The 25,146-nt window shown below is 43.1% G+C and overlaps 1 protein-coding gene across 4 annotated transcripts; it reads right to left on the minus strand.

Moving 5' to 3' along the window:
• Window positions 1-61: 61 nt before the first annotated feature.
• LOC135377845 (probable aminopeptidase NPEPL1) lies at window positions 62-23,410 on the minus strand. Of its 4 annotated transcripts, none has more exons than XM_064610553.1 (12): window positions 23,331-23,410; window positions 22,222-22,372; window positions 21,950-22,132; window positions 21,544-21,819; window positions 18,494-18,575; window positions 17,643-17,785; window positions 14,027-14,104; window positions 11,671-11,771; window positions 9,080-9,134; window positions 5,906-6,151; window positions 4,810-4,920; window positions 62-1,026 (listed from the first exon to the last, which is right to left on the minus strand). In XM_064610553.1, the coding sequence occupies exons 2-12, from the start codon at window positions 22,369-22,371 to the stop codon at window positions 877-879; spliced, it is 1,575 nt and encodes a 524-aa protein (XP_064466623.1). In that variant the 5' UTR covers window position 22,372; window positions 23,331-23,410; the 3' UTR covers window positions 62-876. The 4 variants fall into 4 exon arrangements, with proteins under 4 accessions (XP_064466623.1, XP_064466622.1, XP_064466624.1 ...); XM_064610552.1 differs by lacking the exon at window positions 23,331-23,410 and adding an exon at window positions 23,104-23,215; XM_064610554.1 differs by lacking the exon at window positions 23,331-23,410 and adding an exon at window positions 22,979-22,997.
• Window positions 23,411-25,146: the final 1,736 nt, after the last annotated feature.

A 25,146-nucleotide genomic window follows, 5' to 3' on the forward strand; every position in this document is an offset into this window, starting at 1 on the left:
ATACCATGCAGTCCACCACAGTACGACCAATTGTACAAAGTTCAAACGCAATGCTTAGTCATCCAAACCAAACCCAAAACTTTATTTTTCTACTGTGGATACCTAGCAGACAATCCGTCCACAGAGGGCGCTACACTACTACTATTTTCATGCCACACGTGCTATGTTCAACATTTGAATTACGCCTTGAGGACGTATGATGGACCTTCGACTTACACTCAGTGCTGGAGAGACGATAGTAACAAACACTTTTAGGCTGACTGGTTGCAAGCACTCTCTAACCAGCCTCGATACTGATGTCAAGTAATGAACTTTGAGAGAGACTGAGAGGAGAGGATGCAACAGCTGTGGGAGTTTGTTCAAACACTCAGGAGCCATTTGGAAATATTCCCTGGATACCTTTTAATATGGGCACCGCTTGATCTGCCAAGCATAATACAGTAGCAATAGAATATAAAGTGAAAGCGAGGTGAATCATACCAGTAAAACTTTACTTCTTGCTACACTGCTTTATTTGTATCAAATGGTAGTTCAAATAGTATACTTTACAAGTGTGACTGCTTTTCCATCATCTTTGTGTCTACAGGCACACACAACAAACTATTGATCATAATGTCATTCAGAGGTTGTCTGGACAACTCTAAATGCTGTGGTTCAAAACCACTGTCAGAGTTCCCTCCCTTTAACCACTACATAACCAGTGCAACAACAGCGAACATTGACCCCACATGATTTATCTAGTATGCAACTTTCTTTTTTCACTGCTAGCTTCGCTAACGCCAACTATAATGATGAAAGAGTAAAATTCCATTAGTTGTGTGAAATAGCAATTGTGGAATTTCATTGCCTTCCAATTTTCTAAAAACTCGCAAGTGGCTAGATAAGCCTCATCTTCTTTGTAGCACTTTCAACGTCGTTGCCACTAATTTTGAAGAATGGTGCAAGCTCTTTCAGAAGTGGGTTTTTGGAGAAATGTCCAAAAAGTGTCACCAGCAATGCAACCCCATAACCTGTTGCCCTTTCACCCTGTGAAGAAAGAAACGAAGACATTGCATTATTAATGCTTCAATTATCTTTTCAATTCCACCTTAGATGCATACGCAATAGATTACTCATAACATTTACGATTAACAGAAGTGTGCAAAGTTCACATGTGTGTTAAAGGGACGGTCGCATCCGGAAATCCATCTATGAAACCGATACCACTATGTTCAGCATCGGACGAGAATCTACCCGGCTAATTTTTTCGTCCAGAATGTGCTTAGATATTAAATAAACAAATTTTAAGGATGAGCCCTGCTTCCGTGGCCGCAGAAGCTCCGGCGGTGCAATGTCACCCCCTAGGCGGAGAGTGAGGGCACGGCACTCAGAGGAGGAAAGGCGCCGTCCAGACGCCCCGTAACTCTGAGACAGTTGCACGACAGAGGCATTCCTTTCCTCAAGGTTGCGCCCTCACTGGTTCTTAGGGAGTGACGTTTTCTCGCTTTTCCAGAGAAGGAATTCCGGTATACCCTTAACATCCGGTGTCTGCTATTGTCATGTATTCCGTCGAATATCAGGAACTTTTTCGCGTGCGATTTTCGATACCTTGGTCAGTGGTCCAGGAAGATTAAAATAACACTATATTCTCGAAATCAACTGGAACAGATGCGACCATCCCTTTAAACATGTAATGAAATACTACTACATAAGATGCTACCTGCTACTATACAAGATGTGCCCCTTATTCCAAATTGTCCATCCTCCTTCACAATCAGTCTAGGCACATTTCAGGTCAGGTCACTACATTTGTCAGAATGAGTCATGTTTTTCCTTAAGTCCATCATCTAGGAAATAGGAGAACGGAAAGACGTCCCAGTGCTTCACGTGCATGTGTCCTCAGGTGTTCATGGAACTTCTACGGCCCAAAACATAGTTGGCCAGTTCAATCAGTGGTGATACACCCCCAATCAATATGGAACCAACTTACAAACATACCCAATCATTTTCCAGAAATTCAACAATCAATCCCACATGTCTAACAAACAAATTTCCCATGAAGACAACCCTCTGAGAACACAGTCCCAAAAAGTTCTGGTGGAACTCAAAGTAGGTGTTTTCTCCTCATGTACAAACATAATTGAAACACTTGGGCAAGAAGTACTATAGATTCCTGATACACTTCATTTGATAATATCATACAGTTCAACACTGAATGTCTCTATTAGTAATGCACAGTAAATGGCAAGTAACAGCAGACAATACACTGGAATTGGAATAAAATAGTGTATTTCACCACTCAGTGTATAGAACACATTTTATGTTTCCTCAATTTAGCGGATGCGTAGACAGAGCTAAGTAGTCGTAAAAGTTTTGCAGAAAACGACAGGTGACGAATGATGATCAAACTGGTTCTGTAACTAGCTTTGTTTTGCCGCAACTGACAGCAGTAAATATACAGAACAGAGTTATGACTATTGACACAGACTTCAACAGCAGTCCCTTCAAGACTGGTGACAAGTGGCCCATGATTTGTAGGAAGGGCTTCACGATTGCCACAGGGGCACGAGGAGGATAAAGAGCAACCACAGTCCCATGTTTGAATGAGGCTATGTGGAAAGAGGCTTACAAGATTGTTTGCGCATGGAGCTTGACCCATATATGCTAGAATCCTGCGCATTCTTTTTGTGATCTTGTAAGGGAGTGAGTGAGGTTGATGTAGATCCAGGACACAAAGTGAGATGACAGGTGTATTTTATTTTATTTTTTTAAAGTAGATTAAGGTGGGTTGTAGCATTAAATGGCTTGGCCAAAGTGCGGGAAGAGTATTGCGAATGAATTTTCAATGGCAAATGAGATCTCATGGCCCCACTATGTCAGGACAACAGATCAGACTGCTGCTAACGATGCAGATCCATGCATGCATTTTCCAGGGCAGTTTTGCATATTCAACTGTGCAGTAAAAAAACGACATTGTGCAAAAATATTTTGCCAAGTGTTTCCTGGTAGGCCACCCGACGAATAGAATGGGGTTTCGAGCAATACTAACTGCCATATTCTTGGTCCCTTAAGGGTCATTCCATGCAAAGTGCCCCGTAAAACACTCTCGACCATCCTTGATCGCTCTGAAAAAGTTGAACTTTTTGTGGGAAATTTTTTTGTAAAAAGAAAATTAAATTCAGTTTGTACGATTCTTTGCGTATTATTATTTTTTAGCTATAACCATTGAAGCGGGAAATGTACTTTGTAAGGGGGTGCGGTCAACCATGCGCTTTCTATTTGTGACAAAAAGAAGAGAACGACATGTTGACTCGGCAAGTCTAGAAGTTCAAATATTGAAATCGAATTTCCCTATTATATCCCCTACAGACAAATCTCGTTCATCACACATTTTCCGTGACACGCTTTTTCTATTAATTTCTTTTATGGTTTTGACATTGTTACTGAAACACTGTGTGAGTGGGGGTGTGGACAATTGCTTTTTGACTTTACAAGAGAGCAAAATACCATAATGTGCTCCAAAAAATAGTGTTGTTCAGTCTGTGTGCATCACTAATGTTCCCTGCCTGTTTGAGAAGCATTGTACTTTGATATGTGTTATATTCTTGATGGTGTTACTTACATGCAGCGCTGCATTGTGGTTAATGTGTATAGAAGGTAGCGCCACTTATTGCTAGCGGCTGATACAGAGTATAAAAATAAACGGAGGCCGTGCGCTCTCTGTTTCGTTCTTGCCCGAGCCTCGAAGAAGACATGTGTTTCCTATCTATGCGATAGCGCCGGGATGGGGGGCGTTTCTCGCTTCCCATGTTGACAATGTGGGTACGACAACTTCGTGCGACGTCGGGCTATCCAGCCTCTCAATCATAACAATATGCAGCTTTTATCAAAGGTGTCATTTTTCCTCATGTTTATACTCTGACCAAAATGGATTCATGCATTTTCGTAATCTTGCACCAAAAGCTTTCGTCAGTCATTCCAACAATTTTGCTTTGTTGCCTTGAAGGTACATAACCTGCTACGAGACAAAGAATGGTGAACACAGAATAAAAAAAAATAGCTCCGAACTCTGGGAAAAATTGATTTGGTACATGTGTGGTACAAATGAGAAATGAGAAGGAATATAAAATTTCTCGCCTAAGGCAGAAAGTGCTCAGATTAAACATTTTGAAACAAATTTTACGTTCTCATATAACTTTTATCAATAATTCCCTCTCTCTCATACTCTTACCTTCAAACTGTATACCACCTTCCATGCAACAGGGCAAAATAGTTTAACTGACTGATAAACACGTAAACATTTCTGAAGCAGTTTAAAATGCCTGAGTTTGTACTTTGGCTTCAAGAAAAAAAAAATGTTTGGTGCATTATGCATTACCCTCCTTGCTACTAAAATTGTGGCAACATTGAAAATTTTTTCATAAAACACTTAACATTAAAGACATAACATTTCTCACAATGAAGTAATAAACTATTTGTTATAAAGCCATCGGGAATTGTCGAGCACAAAAATAAAGTGTTTCAATTATGTAAGAGACATTTACTTGTTATTGCATGCAACTGCACAGAGACTTTCAGTATTTAGCACCGTAGGTGTAGTTATGTTATGCCGCAGTTGTGCATACAGTGCAGCAGAGGCTGTAAATTGAGCGACACCCACTAAACAACCCAAAGAGCGACACTGTAGTGACAGCACCAAAAATGCTCATTGGACCAGAAAATGCCAAACATCCATGTGGTACTTCCTTTCAATAGTCACGACCAGAATACACATAGTTTGTAAAGGTACCCTAACTGACCAAATTTATGCCAAATAAAAAAACCACTTACGCAGTGGACTGGATAGGCCATGTCAACGTGTATCCAAGCTCCAGGGTACTCAAAACCTAGGTGTGAGCAGACAAAGAGGCCAGCACAAGAGGGCTGTGCATTGCTGCGGTCCTGCATCAACATGAAAGGCAGAAAATCAGAAATTTAATCATACTGCCAAACTGCTGCTGTTTAACTTTGTAGCTTATCAGCATTACTAGGAATTTTGCATTCATTAGAGACAACTAAACAAATTTAAAGCACATGTGACACATTTAGCTTCTGTAGAAGATGAAGTAACTTGTTGGCAGCGAATTTCTAACAGTAAACTTTTAGGCAGCGCACAGATGGAAACAAAAGGGCACAGATGCCTTCGTTTGTGGGATTTGTGTCCTGTGTTTTTCTCCTTACATAGATTTTGTGAATTATTCTTCCTTGAAGTGAACTGTTCACAACATCGTGGTGCTATGGATAGCTGTATTCAAGCCTCATAGTATCAAAAGCACAACATGTTATGTCACTACATCACCCATCTACTGCATTACCCATCACCCCAAATCTATTCCAAGTACACTAACCATCGCGCCACCCTTTCCCGTTGCCTCGAGCATTTGGGGCACAACCAACTGATGCTGGCCGCACTTCTTGGCCCTGTGCTTCAGTCACAACTGCTTTATTGCACTTTCTGAAGTGCACTGGCTGGGCCTCTAAGCTCTGAGCTGCGCGCTCCAGGAGTCTCACCTTTTCTTTTCTTTTCTTTTTCGTTTCTTTTCTCTTTTTTCTTTCTTTTTCCTTATTTTTTTTCTTTTTTATTTTTGCTTTTTAATGGAGTCTCACCTTTTCCTTTTTTTTTCCTAGTTTTTTTTCTTTGTTTTTCGTTTTTTTTTAAATGGAATAGCATGCCAACCTTGGTCTGGCAGACTTTTCCTTTGAATAAATGTATATTTCAAGTTCTAGAGTTTTCAAGAAGTTTTCAATTTCCAATGATGCCAGCACATGCCCTAAATGAGGTCTCCTCTAACACAACATGCACATGTGAATTGCACTAAACACTGCAGAGGACATCTGCCAAATAAAGTCACAACCCATTTAAAGTCCGAAAGAGAAATCAACTTACAGCTACTGAGTTTTTCATATCTGCCAAAGCACTCGCAAATTCACTGAAATGGAGTTCAGGTGCAAAAGGCATGGCATGGATAAGATCTCCGGACACTATGCCAGCACGGGTGCAGACTTCTTCCCAGTCAGCGGAATTTGTTACCACGGCAGCATGGTATTTCCCAGTGGCAATTCCTTGTGCCCCAGTTAAGGTTGCCATATCTAGGATTATGTTGGCTTTCAAGTCTTTGTGAGCATATGCTACCTGTAATTGGAAAGGACAATCAATGCTGGAGTATATATGTGCAGCCATTTGCACTGCTTCTGTTTTTACAATTATTACAACTTAGAATTAATTACAACTGAGAACTGACCTCAAACACTTAAAGGAGTACTGAAATACCATTTTAGAATTGTTCAAAAGCCCCCCTTAATTAACCCATCTGACTACAAGGAACGACCATGAAAAATATTTTTGTCGAATACTGCCTTATCACTGCACAATTCAATTTACAAAAATGCCCAGAAAAATCAGCTTCGCGTCGAGCAGTGGAACTTTGTAGGTGTGGATCTTTGTGATCCTTGGATCATGCCCCCTGTCACGTCAATCTCACTTATTTTCGCGTCGGATCTCCGAAGCAGATGACTGGTTCCTAGAATGTGGCCACATCAAAGATCTCTCTAATGCACACTCCATGTGAAGTACAATCACTGTCTTTGTGCAGGATGACTTTGTACAGTAAATATATTTTTATTCGCAATGTATTAATTTTCGTGAATTTCATGATCACTAAAAAATCGTGAAAATTTGTACTCTCGAATAAAGAGGCACATGATTGATCGATACACTCTATCGGCTAAGTTTTCACAGAGCAACAAAAAATACTAAGGATACATATTACTAAGGCCCTTTGTTTTCTGCTGCGGCAAATTCAAAATTCTGCGGCATTGACTTATAAATTCCACGATTTTCCGCGGCGAGCAGTTAACAGCTGCATGAAATGGGAGACACTTTATTTTCTTGGATAATGTGGGAACAAAAAATATGTTATAAAATTACAGATTCAAAGCACTGCTGTGGCTCAGCATTACATACATTATATCTTGTGTTCTCATCTGATGCGGTCTGTCGCCTGAAATCATTTTATACCTGCTGAAAGATCTTTCAGCATCAACAGAGTTCATAGGAACTTTATAGGAAGGAGTTTACAAAACATGCCCTGGAGAAGTTACATTTTTAGTACAACTCTTTTTGTTCTTGGACAGTAGTCATTATTTAAAAGTCTTAACTTCTTAAAGGCAACCTCCCAGATATCAAATCAAAATCTGCCACTGCTACCACTAAACTGCATACGGGACGGACGCCGCCCTTTCCTCAGGTGAAGTATACATAACAAACTTGGGCTAATGTTATCCTAAGCTAAACTACAATCTGTCTGTTTTGTCCTGCAGCATAAACAATTTCGTAAAGCAGGCTTCAATTTTGTAGGGGCGGCTTCACCTCATGCAGGGAAGCATCAGGTGAAGCCCACTTTCGGGAAGTGTCGTTCGTATTCGGCGAATAGTCAAATAATCCGGAATATTCGGTATTTCAATTCGCGAATCGGATACTTCGAGTGATTGATATTCGATTCGAATTTGAGAACCCTAATATCCACACACCCTTAAAAATAAAGGATTTCGTGAAACTCTGTGCCAAACGAAGGATTCCGCGATTAATTCCGAATTCCACGAAATTTCGCGGAATCACGGAATTGCGAAAAACGAAGGGCCTTACATATTACTCTATTTCCACATTTGCCTTACGTTCTTGTTTGCAAAGCCTGAATAGTGAACCAATGATGTCGTGGTTTCGTCTGGCCGCAACGGAAATAGCAATCTGACAGACGTACGTATGCACCAGATGAAAGATTTCCCTGTCACCTAGATGTTCTACTACAATTTACTTCTGGTTGGCTTGTAGCTCATCCAGACTACCAATAATTTTCCCCTTATCACTATCGTTGTCTGGTGACTGCATCAGTCTTCCTGGTCCAACATTCTCACTTGTGAGATAATCTGTGTGGGGGTTACACCATTACAGACATGTCATGTAGCAAGTAATTTCGTGAGTGACAGCAAAAGCCCTTGAAAACATGTGCTGTTAGAATGCATAACACAGCTTGACGTAAATCCTGCGAGACGAAACTGCCGAGGAATCTCGAAATTAAACACACGCTAATAACTTTGCAAACAACTGAATGAGCGATGCGTAAAAATTAATACATCACAAATAAAAATATGTTTACAGTATTTCTCGCGCAACACGCAGGAACCAAAAACAAAAAAATTTATGGGGGTCTTTCACTGCTCCTTTATGTTCCTAGAGCACAGGTCTCACATAAGGTGACAGTTAGAAAATGTGAATCACAAGATTACCGAAAGTACAACTGTTGCATAACAAATGGATACTATCGCTTGCCATCATACTTTACTTCCCCAATTTACCTAAGTTGCTATTTAGGTAAATTGCTGCAGCCACTTGAATACTTAGACCACATAGGGCTGGCACACTTCTTATCAGACTCATTGGTGTGAGGCACTACTCACCTCCAGTGGCATCATTGGCATCAAATGTTCATTTTCTTTTATTTATGTATCTTAGGTTAGTCTGATTTTTTGCTGTTTGATCATGTTCAAAGGTCCCAACAAGAACTTACACATTTCTAAAGATTTGAATGTGGAAGAAGTGGGTGTGCTGCATGCACGCACACATAGCAACAAAATAGACTAGCACCAAGCTCCTACAGAGAGAAAGCCAAACACACAACTTCAAAGCACCGAAACAGTCATCTTCACAGCTCAAAATAGAGCACAGGCTTGCTCTCTGTATAATGACATATTCTGTGTCTAGCCACATATTAGCATAGTAGTGCCACTTGTAAAACATATCCATGCGCTATGGAGCATGCTTTACCATCTGTGGTGTCAGCACAAAAAGCAATGGGCAATCCCAGAGTTATTTGGCAAATAAAACTGAGCTTGAGCACACCATTTTCCTGTCATTTTCTAACTTGAATGTTTGTACAATTGGACCTCATTTCATTTGTGTACAGCTAGTTCAGATGACAAGCATTTCAATAAATGCCAGTTCAGAAAACAACTTTTCTGGCACTTTTTTATTGTTTTAATGCTAGTGATCCCTGTAACTTACCCCATCTCCCAGTACTAGCCGGCCTTCTGCATCAGTGTTGTTCACTTCAACAGTTCTGAAAACAGAAATGGCCAAACACAGCACTATATAAGGGAGACAAAGTATGCATGATTTTGAAGGACACTGTTAGGACATGATGCATTCAACAGGCAAGCGTAAAATAAATTTCCTCAATGTCGTTACAAACGTATATACGGTGTGGCTATTAAATAACGAGACTCCGTGTCTCATAGCCTTCGCGCATTCCTGAGCGGGAAGCACACGCGCAACAGGGGACCCCGAACCTTCCGGTTGAGAATGTGACAAGCTGTGTCTCGATGTCATTTGTTATGTTTGCGCCAGCGGTGCTCACAGGTATAGCCACGCGGTTGTCTTGCCGGCATCATGGATTGTGCCAAACTGGAGCAGCGGACCAATGAGAAATTCCTCGTGAAAGTGAAAAAATCAGAGTGAGTGCCTCAAACTGTTGCAGGAGGTGTACGCTGCCAATGCTGCGTCACATGCACTGGTGCTTGAGTGGCACAAACGGCTTGCCGATGGACGGAAGGATGTTGAAGATGACGACAGACCAGGCCGGCCTGTTACTGCAGCAACACAACAGGATGTTACAAAAATTAATGAAATTGTTCGCAATGATCGCCAATTCAGTATTTGAATGATTGCAGAGATGGTGGACATCTCAGAGAAAGAGTAAGGAAGAAGAGGCCCGAGTTGTGGAATAACAACTTGTAGACTCTCCACCAGGACAATGCGACAGCTCACAATGCATTGTCGGTGAAGCATTTTCTTGCCGACAAGAAGGTTCCAATGCTGGACCACCCTCCTTATTCGCCAGATCTAGCTCCTTGAGAGGTGAAGTCTGCATTGAAAGAGACCCATTTACAAACTCTCCCTTAAAGCATGGCTAGAATGGCAACACTACTGAAGTGGACGACACGTGATGACCTGGAGCACTGCTTCCAACAGTGAAAAATTTGAGTCCAGCGTTGCATAGATAGGGAAGGGGAGTGTGTTGAAGGGGGATAGCTGTTAATTTGGAATAATGTAATAATAAACATGATTTTCCCCTCCAGACTCGTTATTTAATAGCCCCACTTCCTACTAGCATGTTATACAAGAAATATGTGGCAAAACAACTGATATTCTATCATCATTAAAGAAACAGGTTTCCTGCTATTTTTGTATTTTGTACTGAATTGCCCCTGATCCCATTCACTTCTTCCCGCTGTGACGTCGGGGCGACATTCCTCTACAAGGGAGGTGCTCGTCTGCAAGCGCCCCACCCACTTTGCGAGGAGGGTTGAAGCTGGTTGGTTGGAAATAGCACCTTAAAGGTATGCGTGCATTATTCTGCTTTATTTTCCGGGCAAGGAGTATATTTATTGTATGATACAAGTATAGATAGCCCGAACAAAAAGACGAAAAGTAAGTTTATTCAATACCATTACAAGTACACTGAACACATCTACCAAAGAATGTGCTCGCTTTCTGGAATTCTAATATTTTTTTATTGCTCGAATAATTGCTTTTTTTTCACGAGACACATCAGGCTCTAGGCATATCAGGCTCTGAGATTGTGCACCACTGGATGTTGTCCTGTGGCCTCAGATAAGAAATGAACTGGTAGATCGTGAGACGTCGAGTGTGCATGTTTGCACGGCCCTCAATCAGCCCTTAAGATGAGGTTCTGTCCACGTTTAAAGTAGCAGCCACGACAATACGTTCGAGCAAAGGATTCATACTCTCAGAAAAGCTGTTGATAAATTTACTTCTGCACGCGTACAAGACAACTGATATGTGTCGAGTGCTGACCACCTTGTCCTATTATTAAGGCTAAAGAGCAGTCATAAAGCAGCACATTGTTTCACAATTATTTAGTTTGGAGTTCCAAAAATGTCAATTGCACTGTGCACACAATTCTGCTACGTGGTGCACCTAATCGCCATTCAAGAGAAAAATTGTTCCGGACCTGTGTTAGGGCAATGATAAAGAAACAAAGAAGATAAAGTGAAGTGCATAGATGAGCAAATGGTGTTACTACCACTCAGTGAATGCAATATAACTGAAGCCTCACAAAATACAATAAATAATGCCATGTTTGAATATGTCAGTGATGTGATTGGCCCAAGCCATTTTGGAGCACCTTCTGGAGCAACAAAACGGTGCTTTGGAGCAGATATGCTCCAAAGCACCATTGGCCTTCGGCATCATGCGGCAGTACGAATGAGCGTTTTCTTTGTTTACAGACCTTCTGACAGCAGCAGTGAGAGAGAGAGAGAGAGAGAGAGAGAGAGGGGGGGGGACGCTTCACGTTTAACCTGCCCTGGGCGCAAACTCGCCTTGCGACGGCTGTTTGAATATTTCAAGTGGAGTATAATTAGGGCCCTGTGTTTTAGGGTAAAACTCGGTAAACACCCCTTTTTAAAAAGCGACAAACGGAAAATCGCAGCCACTAATTGCATTACGGTGGCAGAGGGCCATCCCGTGACAGTTTCCAGAAATCACTGCTACACGGCATACAGTAGTGGAATGTTCTACGCTACATTTGATGCATGGGGCACTATAAACAAAGGAGTTTAAACATGCCTTACCTTCCAGAGTACATGGTGATGATATCATCAGGCCTAGTAGCATGAGGGCCTACAGAATTTTCTGCCAGGCAGAAGACAGCGTGGAGATTATGGTTAAATCCCTGCAAAGAGATTTAACAATTTTCACTTTTATCTGACACTTAAAGATTTGATGTAGGAAACAAGAGCAAAGGGCACAAGTAGCTTCCACAATGTAATTAAGAGGTCCATTCTTTTTCGCCTGCACTGCCTGCACCTGATGAATAGAGCCTGAAGTTTTCGGGAAATATTTTTTTCCAAATTCGGTGGGGTAAAAATAGGGTAAATAAACATGTGCACTAAATTAATGCAAATTCGGGTGAAAAAACTTCCAGTACGCTAAATTCGGGGAGAAATAGGGCTCCGTTACTCAAACTAACTGTAGCAGTTTGGACAAACAAGACAGAGACAACAAGACAAGGTGATGTAACTGCATTTTTCTGCCAAACAAGTAAGTTAGTGCATTCCAACAGACATCCCAATGAGGGCAATTTGCCGGGTAAAAATCGGGTTTCACCCTAAAGAGGCAACCTTCAATTCGGGGTGCAAATTCGCGGAATAATCGGATAAAACCCTAAAACTTCAGGCTTTACTAATGAACTGGTTCAAGGCGTGCAACACTCTCACATTCTTTTTGCCATAGACCTCGCATGTATTAAAGAACTGGTGCAGCACTTTTCTTTTGAAAAGAATGGACCTAGTATTATCATGAGAGTTTAAAATACTTTATGCTTTATTTCTGAAAATGCAAGCAGAGTTATAAACCAATTTAATAAAGTAGTTTAATAAAGTAGCGATGCTTACAGCAATGTTATTGTTACGAGTGTTATTGAATGTTTGAAGGGTTAAGCATAACAAACAAGAAAAAACTGCCAACTGTAACCTTTTTTTGTCTGTTTATTTATTTGTTCTATCTTTCTATGTACAATATGGATCTGTGTATTGCAAACACTTCTTTCATTGAAACTTTCTTGCTCTGTTCTTCAGACATGAAGCTGTCGACTCAATAAAAGTGATGTCATATCCGATTCTGAGGTATGCTAACATGCTCTTTTGTTTTAATGGTATTCTGCTTTACAGTGTATTAATGACATTCCTTGCTGCCTTGAGTTCTTGCAAAAGGAGCACTTTCCACGTCAATCATTTTTCATTTCTTTCCATTTGCAGACTGACATTTTGCAATTTCAGTATTAGGTAGGTCATGGCAGAATAAAAGCGCTAAAAACACAAGGACGATGGACACGCAGTTAGCGCACTAACAACATTTATTTTTCGACACCAACCATTCCTTAAAAGAGCTCACAAATTCCCTTTCCTTCGTTGTCAACCCAATGGAAGCGCTGCTGACACACTTGTCACCCCCCTCCGCTATCAAGAAAGCTTCCCAGATTTCTCGTTCCCTGCTATCGGAGAACCTGGCCTTTATCTGCGTGTCGCCGAACAAAGGCAGACAACCACAATCCCTCACATGTAAAAAAAGGTTACCAGAACGTGCAGATAGATTATACTTGTGCTCTCTCAAACGAACATTTGAACACCTTCCTGTTTGGCCCAGATACATGGATCCACATGACAATGGAATTTCATACACAACATGAGAAACACAGCTAACAAATCTATCCCTATGCTTCACAACGCATACTTTCTTTGCAACCCCCCCGAATATCGTTAACTATTGCAGGAAGGGAAGACAATTTCCTTCCCCCTCCAAAAGCCACTTTAATCCCCCCCTTTTCAGACAATTTTTTTTTAGATTATGCGAGACATGTGAGGGATTGTGGTTGTCTGCCTTTGTTCGGCGACACGCAGATAAAGGCCAGGTTCTCTGATAGCAGGGAACGAGAAATCTGGGAAGCTTTCTTGATAGCGGAGGGGGGTGACAAGTGCGTCAGCAGTGCTTCCATTGGGTTGACAACAAAGGAAAGGGAATTTGTGAGCTCTTTTAAGGAACGGTTGGTGTTGAAAAATAAATGTTGTTAGTGCGTTAACTGTGTGTCCGTCGTCCTTGTGTTTTTAGCGCTTTTATTCTGCCATGCCTTACCAACAGGCCCAGTCTGAAGTTTTAATTAGGTAGGTCAACGAGGTACTTGGTACCTTAACTTTCTGACTGTGCAACATCCGAAATTGTGGATAAAGCAAACAGGAACCACAATAAGGGCAATAGCCCACGCAACGTGAAACTATTCCCCAAAATGAAAACCTAAGAAGATTACATCTGAAAGCACATTCTGTGGGACAGTTTCCCAAGCTTCGATTTTTATTCAATTGCTACCTAAGTTTCGAAAAAGAAAAAAGGGGCAGAGAGAGAGAGAGAAAAAAAAAAGGGAGTTTTACATACCAGTTTCACTGCTGCATAGAAGGCACCAAGGATAGCTGCTGCACCACCACAGTCCCTTTTCATGCCACACATTGCAGTCTGTTGAAAGTGCAAAAAGCAAACACAATCTAGAGCATAAAAATGACAGGTATAACAATGTAATCTTAATTATAAATAAATTTAAATTTGGCAACTCCAACACTGCACTAAAATGACCCAAACAGTCAAATGAATACACACACAGGATGCATTTCTGTGGGAGACTTTTTGCCCAAGTTATCCAAGTTTAACCCCTTTCTAAATACCTTCGTCCCATGCCTTTTTGTTTTTGCACAAGATCTGGTAAAGATTAAAGATAAAATAAAAATGCACTAGTTACCAGTGCATAACTCAAAATATGACACCTACAACTGCACGTGTTCGGTGTGTCTTCAACACACAGGACAAGACCATGGTGGTCATGGAACACAGGCGCAAAGATTTGGTATACAACCACTGGGACAGAACTGCGTGCAGACTAAAACGGGAAAGGGGCATATTACGAGTACAGGCTATGTTGGCACAATTATATTCACATTAATGAAACACACATACATACATATCAATATCCAGATAAGGGGTGACAAAGGAAAGCTCTAACAAATGGGTGAAAGGTGATGAAAGGTGTGGTTCACCCCAAATATTTCTTGTATTACATACAACCTTCCCCCCCCCCTTTTTTTTTTTGCACAAGCAGAAAACAAGAAACTATAAGTCTACTGATGGTCCTGCCACCTCGTGGGAAGTGAGGGAAAAGCATCAGTGGGACCCAATAAGTAGGTAGATGATATGGCAGTGCTTCGCTAGGTGTTGCTGGGGCTCTGTAAATACAGTCAACCCTCGATATAACGAAACTCACGGGTACTGCAATTTTCTTCGTTGTATTGAATTGAAGGTCACGAATCGCGACCTTCGCGAGGGCACACGATGTACATAAGTGTCGATAGCTCCTGCTACTATGAGTTTTTCGTGAGAAATGACAACTACAAATACAGCGCCAAAGGGCACCTACGGTATTTTATTCTTGCGTCCGGTTATTCGTGCCTAGAAGATGCGGTATCACACATTGTTCGTACGCCGCCAAAGCCTCCGCAGCTTTCTCCATACCGTAGACTAAAGCAGAGAACCGGGGTAGTTGGTAAGTCATACTTAAAGTTTTATGCAGCAGAGGGACAAGGACAGAAAGAACCAGACGGGAAGGCTGCGTAGACACAAGGTCAGAAAGAACCAGTTCTTTCTGTCCTTGTCTCTCTGCTTCATAAAACTTAGTCTCCTTACCATGCTGCCATCCCGCAAACCTTCTAAGTTCGTCTATGGCAGTGCATCTTCCGTAAGGCTCTCCGTTGCTACGACATGTTTGTCCCCGTCAAGCAAATCATCTAGGCTGATTTCATCACGTACACCACCACGTGAATGAAGCATTTCCCACGCAATAACGCCTTGCATCTCGTGCTCTTCACTTCATCCTGTACTCGGCTGTACTTGGCGAAAAGGAGAAGTCTCAGAAGGAAAATCCCCAACCTTCCAATGACTCAAGACTTCCTTTTGTAGGCACTACATTACTACGGACCATAATCACGCATGCCATCCTTCGCCGTGGGAACAGGACGCTGCTTGCACCCTTTGTTTTCGTGACCCTAAAGTCGGCTTTGGGGTCATATACCTTATCTCGTTCTTTCACTGTATCGAGGCGGTGGCTAAAAAGTGTTTCGTTGTAGCGGGATTTAAAATATATTGGTCTCTATGGCCCTCTGCCGGGGAATCCAAATTATTTCGCTCCATCGTGAATTACGTTATATCGTGTTTCATTGTAATGAGGTTTGACTGTATTTAAAGGTTCCAATATAGACTTGCAATATGCCATGTTCAACTGCAAGGTCAAAATCTATAGTGGTATTCGAGAACATACTAGTGTTTTCCAAATTATTTCCTAATGGCTGGCATGCAACTAACATCATCTTTGGGGGAAAAAAAAAAGACTTTTGACCAAAAATTTAGTTATCAAATGCATCTACCTGCCATTTGGTCACAATCCCATCAAACTGAGGTTGCACAAATATCAAATTGACAAGTGACCATGACACGAACGACGCTTACCATGCTTCATTCTAAAACAAAACAAGGAGTTTGGAACTCACATAAAAACTGAGAACAGAAAAGCTGCTTTGAACAATTACATGCCAATATGTTGCAATCAATCAGACATTATGACCAACATTAAGTGAACAAGGCAGGATGCTCTTCTTATACCCCCGTTACACGGGCACTTTTAACCGCGGTTACATTTCACTATAGTTATTCGATCTGACCTCGGTTACAGTCAACCGTAGTTCGCTGCTGTTACACGAGACTCTGTCAGTGCATTTAACCGAGGTTGCGTGGTCACCATCGTGACGCGACCACGAACATAAAATGTGGTGCTGGCGAAGCGGAAAGTACTTCCAATAGTCACTTAATTCTGAAACAAATAAATTCAAGCGTGTGTCATTTGACAGATACAGTCGCCGTCCGATTTTTCGGACTCAGCGGGGATCGCGCAAAAGTCCGAATAATCGAGCAGTCCGAAAAAACGAATTTCGCGTCAAAATAAATTTTACTAAGCCCTAATAGGCTGGAAAATTTGTCGATGCTTTCCTAACGCGCTTCCAGCTCTGCCTGATGACATCAGCTTCTATTTCCCGAAGCGATATTTCGTCAATGTACACTGTCAGAGGCACCACCGTCATCAAGTCCGCAAGTCTGCTTCACCTAACGCATGCGTGCTGTAGGTGAAGCTCGCTTTACAGCGCTGTCGCAAGACTCGCAGGCGGACAGCACGTGCTGGGCTGTTGGCCAAAAACGAAGACGCAAGCGCGTTACGACAGACCTCTTCTACTCAGAGGAATGGAAAATGAACAATCAACACTGCCTATTTTTTGGCTCAATATTTTAGTTGGTTGATTTCTTTTGATACGAATTTCGGATGATACCAATATTTTCCGTCACTCCAAGAGAGAAATTCGCTGGTTGGGCAAACAGATTTCGAAATATCGAGCGACGGAGCTGCACGGCGTCCGAAATTTTTGACGTTCTTATACATGAACTCTATGGGACCCGAGGCCGTTCCGTGAACGAGTCCGAATAATCGAGCATGTCCGAAAAATCGGGGTCCGAAAAATCGGTCGGCGACTGTAGTGGAAATAAATTTCACTGCAGGAATTTATGGCCGTTCATAGCCTCGCCGCACCAACTCGAGGAAGCAACACTGGTCGAAGCCACTCCACCAGATCACTTTATGCGCTTCGAGGATGAAGAAGACTCCGATGCACACGCCGCGGACACTCCAGGCACGGGCGGCGCCATATTGTCGGTTTGGTCAGTTTGGCAGCTGAAACCGAGGTTGCCGAGCTTGGTTTATCCAAACCGCGGATTACGGAGTAACCGCAGTTTCGTCCGCCGTGTAGCCGCGGCGAACTATAGTTACGGGTAATGTCAGTTAGCCTAACCGCGGCTAAAAGTGCCCGTGTGACAGGGGTATTAGTGTATGTACACATTTCTGAACCCAAGACCTATAGCTGTTAACTGCACAGAGTAACACTGCATACAATGCGTAACATACCTTAGTTTTGATGCAGAGTCCCCCACTGTCATACACAATTCCTTTGCCAACCCAGGCTATAGTTTCTTGAGATCCCTCCGGGGTGTGACTTAACACAACCAGGGCGGGAGGATGTACTGCAGCTTTTCCCACTGAGTACATTCCTAGAATATTAGAGGGGCAATTTAAGGGTGACAACACTTTGCCATTCCACAGTTATACCCTAGCCCCACATGCCCTCCATCAATTTCATGGGATAAGCAGCCATGATAGCATGAGTGTTAGCAGGAATCAGCTGTGCACCAAGATGTCGTGTTTTGTTGCAATGGACCTATAATGGCCACTCATTGAAGAAATGCAAACGTGTAATCACTACGTGTACGTATAGCTCTAGGTGAGAAATGGACCTTAAGTGAACCATCCTAATTTCTGTGTGGCCATCACGATGCCCTTCTGTTCTGAGTTGTCAGAATCTGTGATAACTGCATGTATTTCGAACTGATACGTTTCATTAAACCGGATACAATTTATTTTTGTGTGTTCTCGTCTGGTATTGTTGCCTGGGTGAGGAAAAGGGAATACAATGCAAACGAAGTGCGTGAACGTAAACGTGCCATGGCTAATTATGCACTACTTATTATTCATACTGCTGACGTCACCTCTGACGTCATTTATTTACAATCGTAGTAGCCCGCGCAACGGATGGAGAGCGCTCACCGTCTCTATCATGGCGTCATTCTGAAGACACAGGGAGTTGCACTACCTGTTTAGATATACCTTGGCACACTCACAGACGTGCCACCAACACCCGCTGCGTTTGATGCAGGTATACTCGCACTACCCACGTACCGCGTTCACATGTTCACACATACCGCCAAAGCCTTTCTCGTTGAGCTCTTCGCCTCGAATTATGGTAGGCTTGAGACCAAGAACCTTCCCCACATTTTCAATTTCCTGAAACAGATATAACCACAGTACTTGTAATTTAGTTCCACCTCCTCAACAGAATGCAATGCCTTCTTGCGTAAAACTCGATATCATAGAAAATGTCCATACATTTATATTGAGTTAGTCTCGTCTCCCTCGGAAAACACAGGGAAAACAGAGGGAAGCAAAACAATGCTATATTCATCATGCCCAATATTGCAATGTACTTGCACACATTGGTGGATTGGTAGCACAATAAACTTCACACTTGTACCCTGTAGACATATTAACCTTTTACACTGAAATCGTTTGGGAGCATTCAATGGCTAGTGAAAATTCTCCAATGCAAAATGTTCCCTGATGCTCCAAAAGTGTTTATCAGCAGAGTTAATAAAACAACAGGCAGGCACTCTTACATCTACAAAGCATCTGCGCCCTAGTGAGCATTAAAGAGACTATCGCATCAGTCCCAGTCGATTCCAAAACTATAGTGCCATTTTACTCCGTGTTCATCACTGATAATAATGCCAAAAATTCGACGCGGATTGGTGGCGTTGTTCCTGTGCAGTTTGATGTAACACATGGCAAGAGCAGATGACACATATTGAGAGTATTCCGGGATTCCGGACAAGGCCAATCAGTGAGCGGTGTCTACTCTGTGATCGGCTTGCGGAATGTTGTTTCTGGTTAGCGTTGGACGTGTTTGTACCGACAGGAGCATAACACAGTGTTCCATGCAACATGGTCATGTCAGAACTCACACTCTCAAGTGAAAGTCGGCGTATTTACCGGGGACTTTTCACTTAGTATATTGTGATGCGAACACCAAGGAGACAACCTCTGAGACAATCGCCTGCACTGCGCTCCCATTTGTATGCCTGGCTTACGTCATCACAGTATGAGCTGCAGAGGTAGTGCGAATCTCTAAAACTCGTTTATTTAATATGGAAGCTGTTTTCGGAAGAGAAACTTGGCCAAGTTGACCGTGAAGCATACATACGTTCCCGGATGCGATAGTCCCTGTAATGAGTAGCTTCTGTATTGTTATTTAACTGCTCATCTGTCAATATACCGGGTGTTTAACGAAGGTGCCTCCTTCCCTACCCGACTAGTACACAGTGCTCACGGTACATTCGTCATCATCCATGATGAAGGCATGCTATCTCACCTACGGAATGACAGAACCGCCAGCGCTGTTTACTAGTCATGTTGAGAAGGAATACCAAAGCGTCTCTTGCGGCTGTTCGTAATCTTCTGTCGCCCCCGTGCGTGAACCAGGCGGATGAACACAAAATTGACAGCCGGATAGCTGATCCAAAGAGCGCATTGGTGCACTGATCCGCGTAAGAAATATCTAAACCGAAACCGATTAATGATTTGAAAAAATTACTAGGTGTCGATGCGTTTTTTTCTTGGAATATTTTTCGCTGAAGGTCTCGATACGTAAAACAGAGGTTCCGTAAGCGTGCCATATAAAATTTAGGATGTTTATTTAATTAATGAGCGTATGCAAATGAGCCGTTCACTACTCAGTTCATAGCTGTCGTCCCAATGATCTTTACCAAAAAGAAAGTTCTTCAATGACCCCACCTGTTTACAAAATATTCAACCGGGGTACGTTCGTGAAACACCCCGTATACCCAAAAGTGGTACGAGGGTGGTTCCACAAGTTCCCGGCCCAAGGTAGAAAATGCGATTAAGGACGCGCGGCGCCATCTGTTGGAGGGCCGGAGCACCACACTCAACCCTCTCCATGCTTTTGTCGGTTGGAGAGCGGCATTTCAAACAGCCGGGGTGCACTCTTCAGTTAAAATGAGAAAAAAAAATGGAGTACTGCGCTGTGATAAAATTCAGGACAAAATAGGGACTTTCGCCTAAAGAAATTAAAGCGCGACTGGACAACGTGTACAGGGAAGCCTCGCCATCGTACACAACGGTAAAAGACTGGGCTAAGCAGTTTCGACTGGGGTCGAAACATCTGAAGATGATCCACGCGATGGTCGTCCAGTGGAAGTGGTGACACAAGAAAATTTGTCTCTTGTCGAGGAGGAAGTGCTCAGCGACAGGCGTCTGAAGGCGAAGGAAATCTCAGAAAGGCTGGGGCTTTCCAAAACAACCGTTTTTCGCATCATCGGCGAGGGCCTTCACATGAAAAAGGTCAGTGCGAGATGGGTGCCACGACTTCTCTCGTCAGTTCAAAAGTAACAGCGCGTCGTCTGTGCTAAAGAGTTTCTGGAGCTCTGTCAAGAGAATGAAGAAGAAATATTGAAGTGAACTGTCACAGGGGATGAGACTATAGTGCTCTACTATGATCCCCTTTCGAAAAAGGAGTCGATGGAATGGCGCAAACCAGGAGAAGCACCCCCAAGAAAAGCCAAGGTCACACAATCCACAAAGAAGATCATGGCAATAATATTTTGGGATTGTCACGGGATCCTCCTCCTCGACTTCAAAAAGAGGAACACCACAGTGAATGCGACTTATTATGCTTCACTCCTGCACCAACTGCGAGATGCCATCAAGGAAAAGAGGTGCGGCAGGTTGAGTCAAGGTGTCTGGTTGCTCCAGGACAATGCCCCTGTCCACACGGCTTCTGTTGCCAAGGCTGCACTGAAGGAGTGCGGCTTCGAAGAAATCCACCACCCACCCTACAGTCCAGACTTGGCACCGAGTGACTATACTTCCTGTTCTCAAACTTGAAGAGGGATCTCAGAGGACAAAGATTTCAAAACGATAGTGAGGTGCAAGAGGCAGTTTTCCAGCATTTCGCGGACAAAACTTCGGACTATTTTTTCAAGGGTATAAGAATGCTGGTTGAAAGGTGTCAAAAGCGCATCGAAGTTAAGGGTGACTATGGCGAAAAGTGATACACTTGTTTCGTCTCTATGGCTATTAAAAGTTGGTCGGGGCGGAAACTTATGGAACCACCCTCGTATATCAGGAGCTAGTAATGAATTAATGTATTACTTTCACACATATCCACACAATGTCTTACCTTAACAAATGAATCGGTATTCATTTCATTGCATGGAGTATCCACAATTTTGGCTGCCAATTGAATCCCTTCTGCTGCAGCTGTAATGGAATTTAGCTCCTCATCTCTCAAACTCCGCCCACCTGACGGTCCATCCACCAACAGGAATTCAACAGTAACTGTGGAAGGTGGTACTTGCTGGTGTTGCTGAGAACCACTGGACTTGCGATTGTATACCGGGAACGCTCGAGCCACTGCGCAACCGCTGGCAAATGCATCCTGGTACTCACATACAATCTGCGTGCAATTTGCTCAAATAAGCCTCATTTCAGGTTGTCACGTGCAAAGATCACGTGCCTTTTGTTACATGTCATGTTTGTTACTGCAAACAAAGCCTTTGGGGCTGGCACTCCTTGCAGGCACTTACCACAATATACTCATCCACCCCAGCACTAAGACTTTTAACCAGCTTCGTAATTGAATGAGCATGGGATGGAGTGTTGTGGCGAGAGCACTTGCTAGGCAAGGCAGCCACTGTAGCAAGGCTCAGGTACAGGGAACAGCTGTCAGTGGGAGAGGGATGAAGAGAATCTACTGCAGCCCGATACACCTGGTGAAGAGTATAAAACAGAATTAATAGGTTTATCAAAAGTAATCAGTATAGTACAGAGATGGATGTGCAACATGTACCGCACTTACTTCTTCTCCAACACGAGGTTCCAGCTTGCACTTAATATTAGAATAAGTAACTTTGGCCAAGTGTTTTGTCTGTCCAATGATGAGCACTGGTCTCTGCATGGGGTCACTTGGCGTGATGTGGCTGCTGAACTTGATTATTGTGCTTGACATGCTGAATGTACAAATGATAAGCAACGTAAAACGAAGAGCTCATGTAAGCACAACTCAAACAAGCACCAACTGTTGTACAGCTACACACCAGACGAAGACATTAAATACTGCACATAAAACGACGAACGGGCACACAACTGTCGTTAGTGTGCATCCCCTAACATCACTCAACCAGATGTGACTCGTAGTTTTGCAAACTATATATGAAAACACGGAGCTTTCACAGGTTATGCCTAGGTAGGAGAGTTCATAAATAGGCTCTCCAACAAAAATTAACAATGCAAGATTACGCGAGATTCCGAAGTCTGCAGCCATTTCCGGAGGACCTCCGTGCTTTATGCTCCATTATGATGTGCTGTTACGACTAAACCTGTCACCATAGACAAAGTACTGTCAACTGACAAATTTTCGTTCAAATTTTCCTCGCCGCGAGAAACGAGTTCCCTCCGCGTGCATGCAAAGTAACAAACGTTGCTTGTACAAGACCATGTGGAAAACGGCTATACAATGATAAGTGAAGAAGAAGTCACACCATCTCAATAACATCAGCAAAGAAACTGCAGATATGTATCTTATCTCACGTTATCTGAATGTTTATGTTGCTCACACAATAAACGGCAAATAGGTCTTGACTCAAATTGCAACGAGCATTGTAACGCTCTACGACCCGTTAAACTGCCATGTGGAGCAGAAGCACTAATGCGTTAAACAATAAGTAACTAAAATGCATACTTGGATATCCTTCGTAAACCAGTATCACTAAAAATAGGGGAAGGCGTCAACTTCGCCAACTACAACCCTACAACCACATGCACACCCAATCAAATGGCCAATGGCCTTCTGGCGACGCGGTGCGGTGGCAGCAGTAGCGTTCCTGGAGTTCGTAAACGTTTTTGTAGCCTGAACTATAATCACAGGATAATGTGAACAAGGAATAAGAAAGAACTTAAACTACGTACATTTACTTGTTACACTCTATGGAAGTTTAACGGCAAGTGGAGGTACTGCAGCGAATTTCCGGATTTCGGTCTTCCGGTTCCGTAGAGACATGCGGCGGCGGTTCTGCCGGTCGCGGGGCAGCGGCTCTAGTCGCGGGCAGTCGCGGGGGTCGCCGGAGACTTATCCGGCGTTTCGCGTTTCCGGCACCCATTCCGGGTACAGAGGGCCAGAGGGAGTGAGGAGGCGGAGGAGGTAGAGAAGAGTAGAAAGGGCACGATTGCAGTCACTATAGGTATAGGGTGATTTCAGGCACAATCAGGCAGGCCGGTCGACCTCTCAGATTTTTTTCGTTCCAATATACAGGGTGTGTGCAGAAAAACATGACCCGCATTTAGGCACATAGCTTGTTGCCTACCTAACTAACGAACTTCCGGTGGCGCACGATGGCGCATTTATGCGTGCGAAATCTGCAGAAAAATTGTGGAAGCCATACTCAGCTTAAAAAATAAACGGAACCACGAAAACGTCGGCTTCCGTGCATCAGAATGGGACAACATGGTGGACAACAGGGTGTATGTGAAAGGGCAACACGGTGGACAACAGGGTGTATGTGAAAGGGCAACACGGTAGACGTAGGAGAGTTGTGTTCAAGTACCGCTAGGGGAGCTATCGGTGCGTAAATCGAAACGATGTCCCACATGGATGCTCATTGGCAGTACCCCTAGCGGTGCCTGCACATAACTCTCCTGAGACGGAAATGCACTACCATGCATGTCATGACCGCCCTATTCTCCTATTCTAATGCATGGAAGCCCATGTTTTCGCGCTCTGTTTGTAGCTTTCGCACGCATAAATACGCCGTCGTGCGCCACCGGAAGTTCCTCGGCTAAGTAGACAACGAGTTACATGTAAAAATGCGGGTCATGTTTTTCTGCACACACCCTGTATATATGGAAGCCTAGTGCTTAGGAAGTACATTGGCGGAGGAAATAGCTGAAAATATCTTATAGTATTTGTTGTTGTTTTTTTAATGATGTTCAAGACTGACCATTTCGAGCACTGCGCTTCCTCGCAATTTTCAGGACTCGTATCTTCGTAGCCATTAAGGCCATATGCAATTAATTTTTTCTACGATTATTGCCCATGTGCTGCTGTACTGTTTGCTCTATCTTCGAGGTTCTAGGTTTTGCAGGTGTCCAGATAAAAAATCGCAAAGTCGCCTCATTTGCAAAAAATTGCACTTTTTCGGCGCGTAATTGCTTTTCTGCAAATACCAGAGGGTTAACATGGGTGACATCGTTCTGTTCGTCTTTAAACGCTCTTTCCATGCATATAAAAGAAATTGTTGGAAAAGCTCGGACGTACTTCCTAACGCGCGTTTAGTGAGGGGTGGTAAAGCAAAGACGCGCAACTTCGGTTGGGTATTTTCTATATTCGCCCACTCGTGACGTTGTTCATATTCGGCACACATATTGTCCATAACAAGCTCACATAGCGTAGTGAAAAAATTTTCACTTCAGAAATGTCTGAAGTTCATTTTCGGGCTTCCCGCGCACACCTGCCGTGGCCGGTTCGTGACGCGGGCGCAGCGAGGGCGGACAGCGGAGGTTCGTCCCTTCATGGATTCATATTACATTGAGATAGTCAAGTTCTGGTTTATAAGATAGATTACGAGACAAAGTTCAAATATCAATCTACACAGACAGGAGTTACGCTCCGTCCCCAAGAACACGCTGACATCCCTCACTTATCCTGAGGATGTCATTGCGGGACAGCGGTGACATCCTGGGAATATCCCCACATGATCCTCAATTTGTTAGAAAAGTGTTAGAATGA

The sequence above is a fragment of the Ornithodoros turicata genome, chromosome 1 (assembly GCF_037126465.1).
Source record: "Ornithodoros turicata isolate Travis chromosome 1, ASM3712646v1, whole genome shotgun sequence".
NCBI lineage: Eukaryota > Metazoa > Arthropoda > Arachnida > Ixodida > Argasidae > Ornithodoros > Ornithodoros turicata.

What these genes read in the sequence shown, in the direction of transcription:
- LOC135377845 (XM_064610551.1), bottom strand. Translation starts at nt 22,717, where the DNA reads ATGGAGCATAAAGCACGGAGGTCCTCCGGAAATGGCTGCAGACTTCGG. An exon ending in GGGTGGATGAGTATATTGTG is followed by an intron (nt 21,820 to 21,949) that starts GTAAGTGCCTGC and finishes AATTGCACGCAG; the next exon opens with ATTGTATGTGAGTACCAGGA. An exon ending in TGGCCTATCCAGTCCACTGC is followed by an intron (nt 1,027 to 4,809) that starts GTAAGTGGTTTT and finishes CTTTCTTCACAG; the next exon opens with GGTGAAAGGGCAACAGGTTA.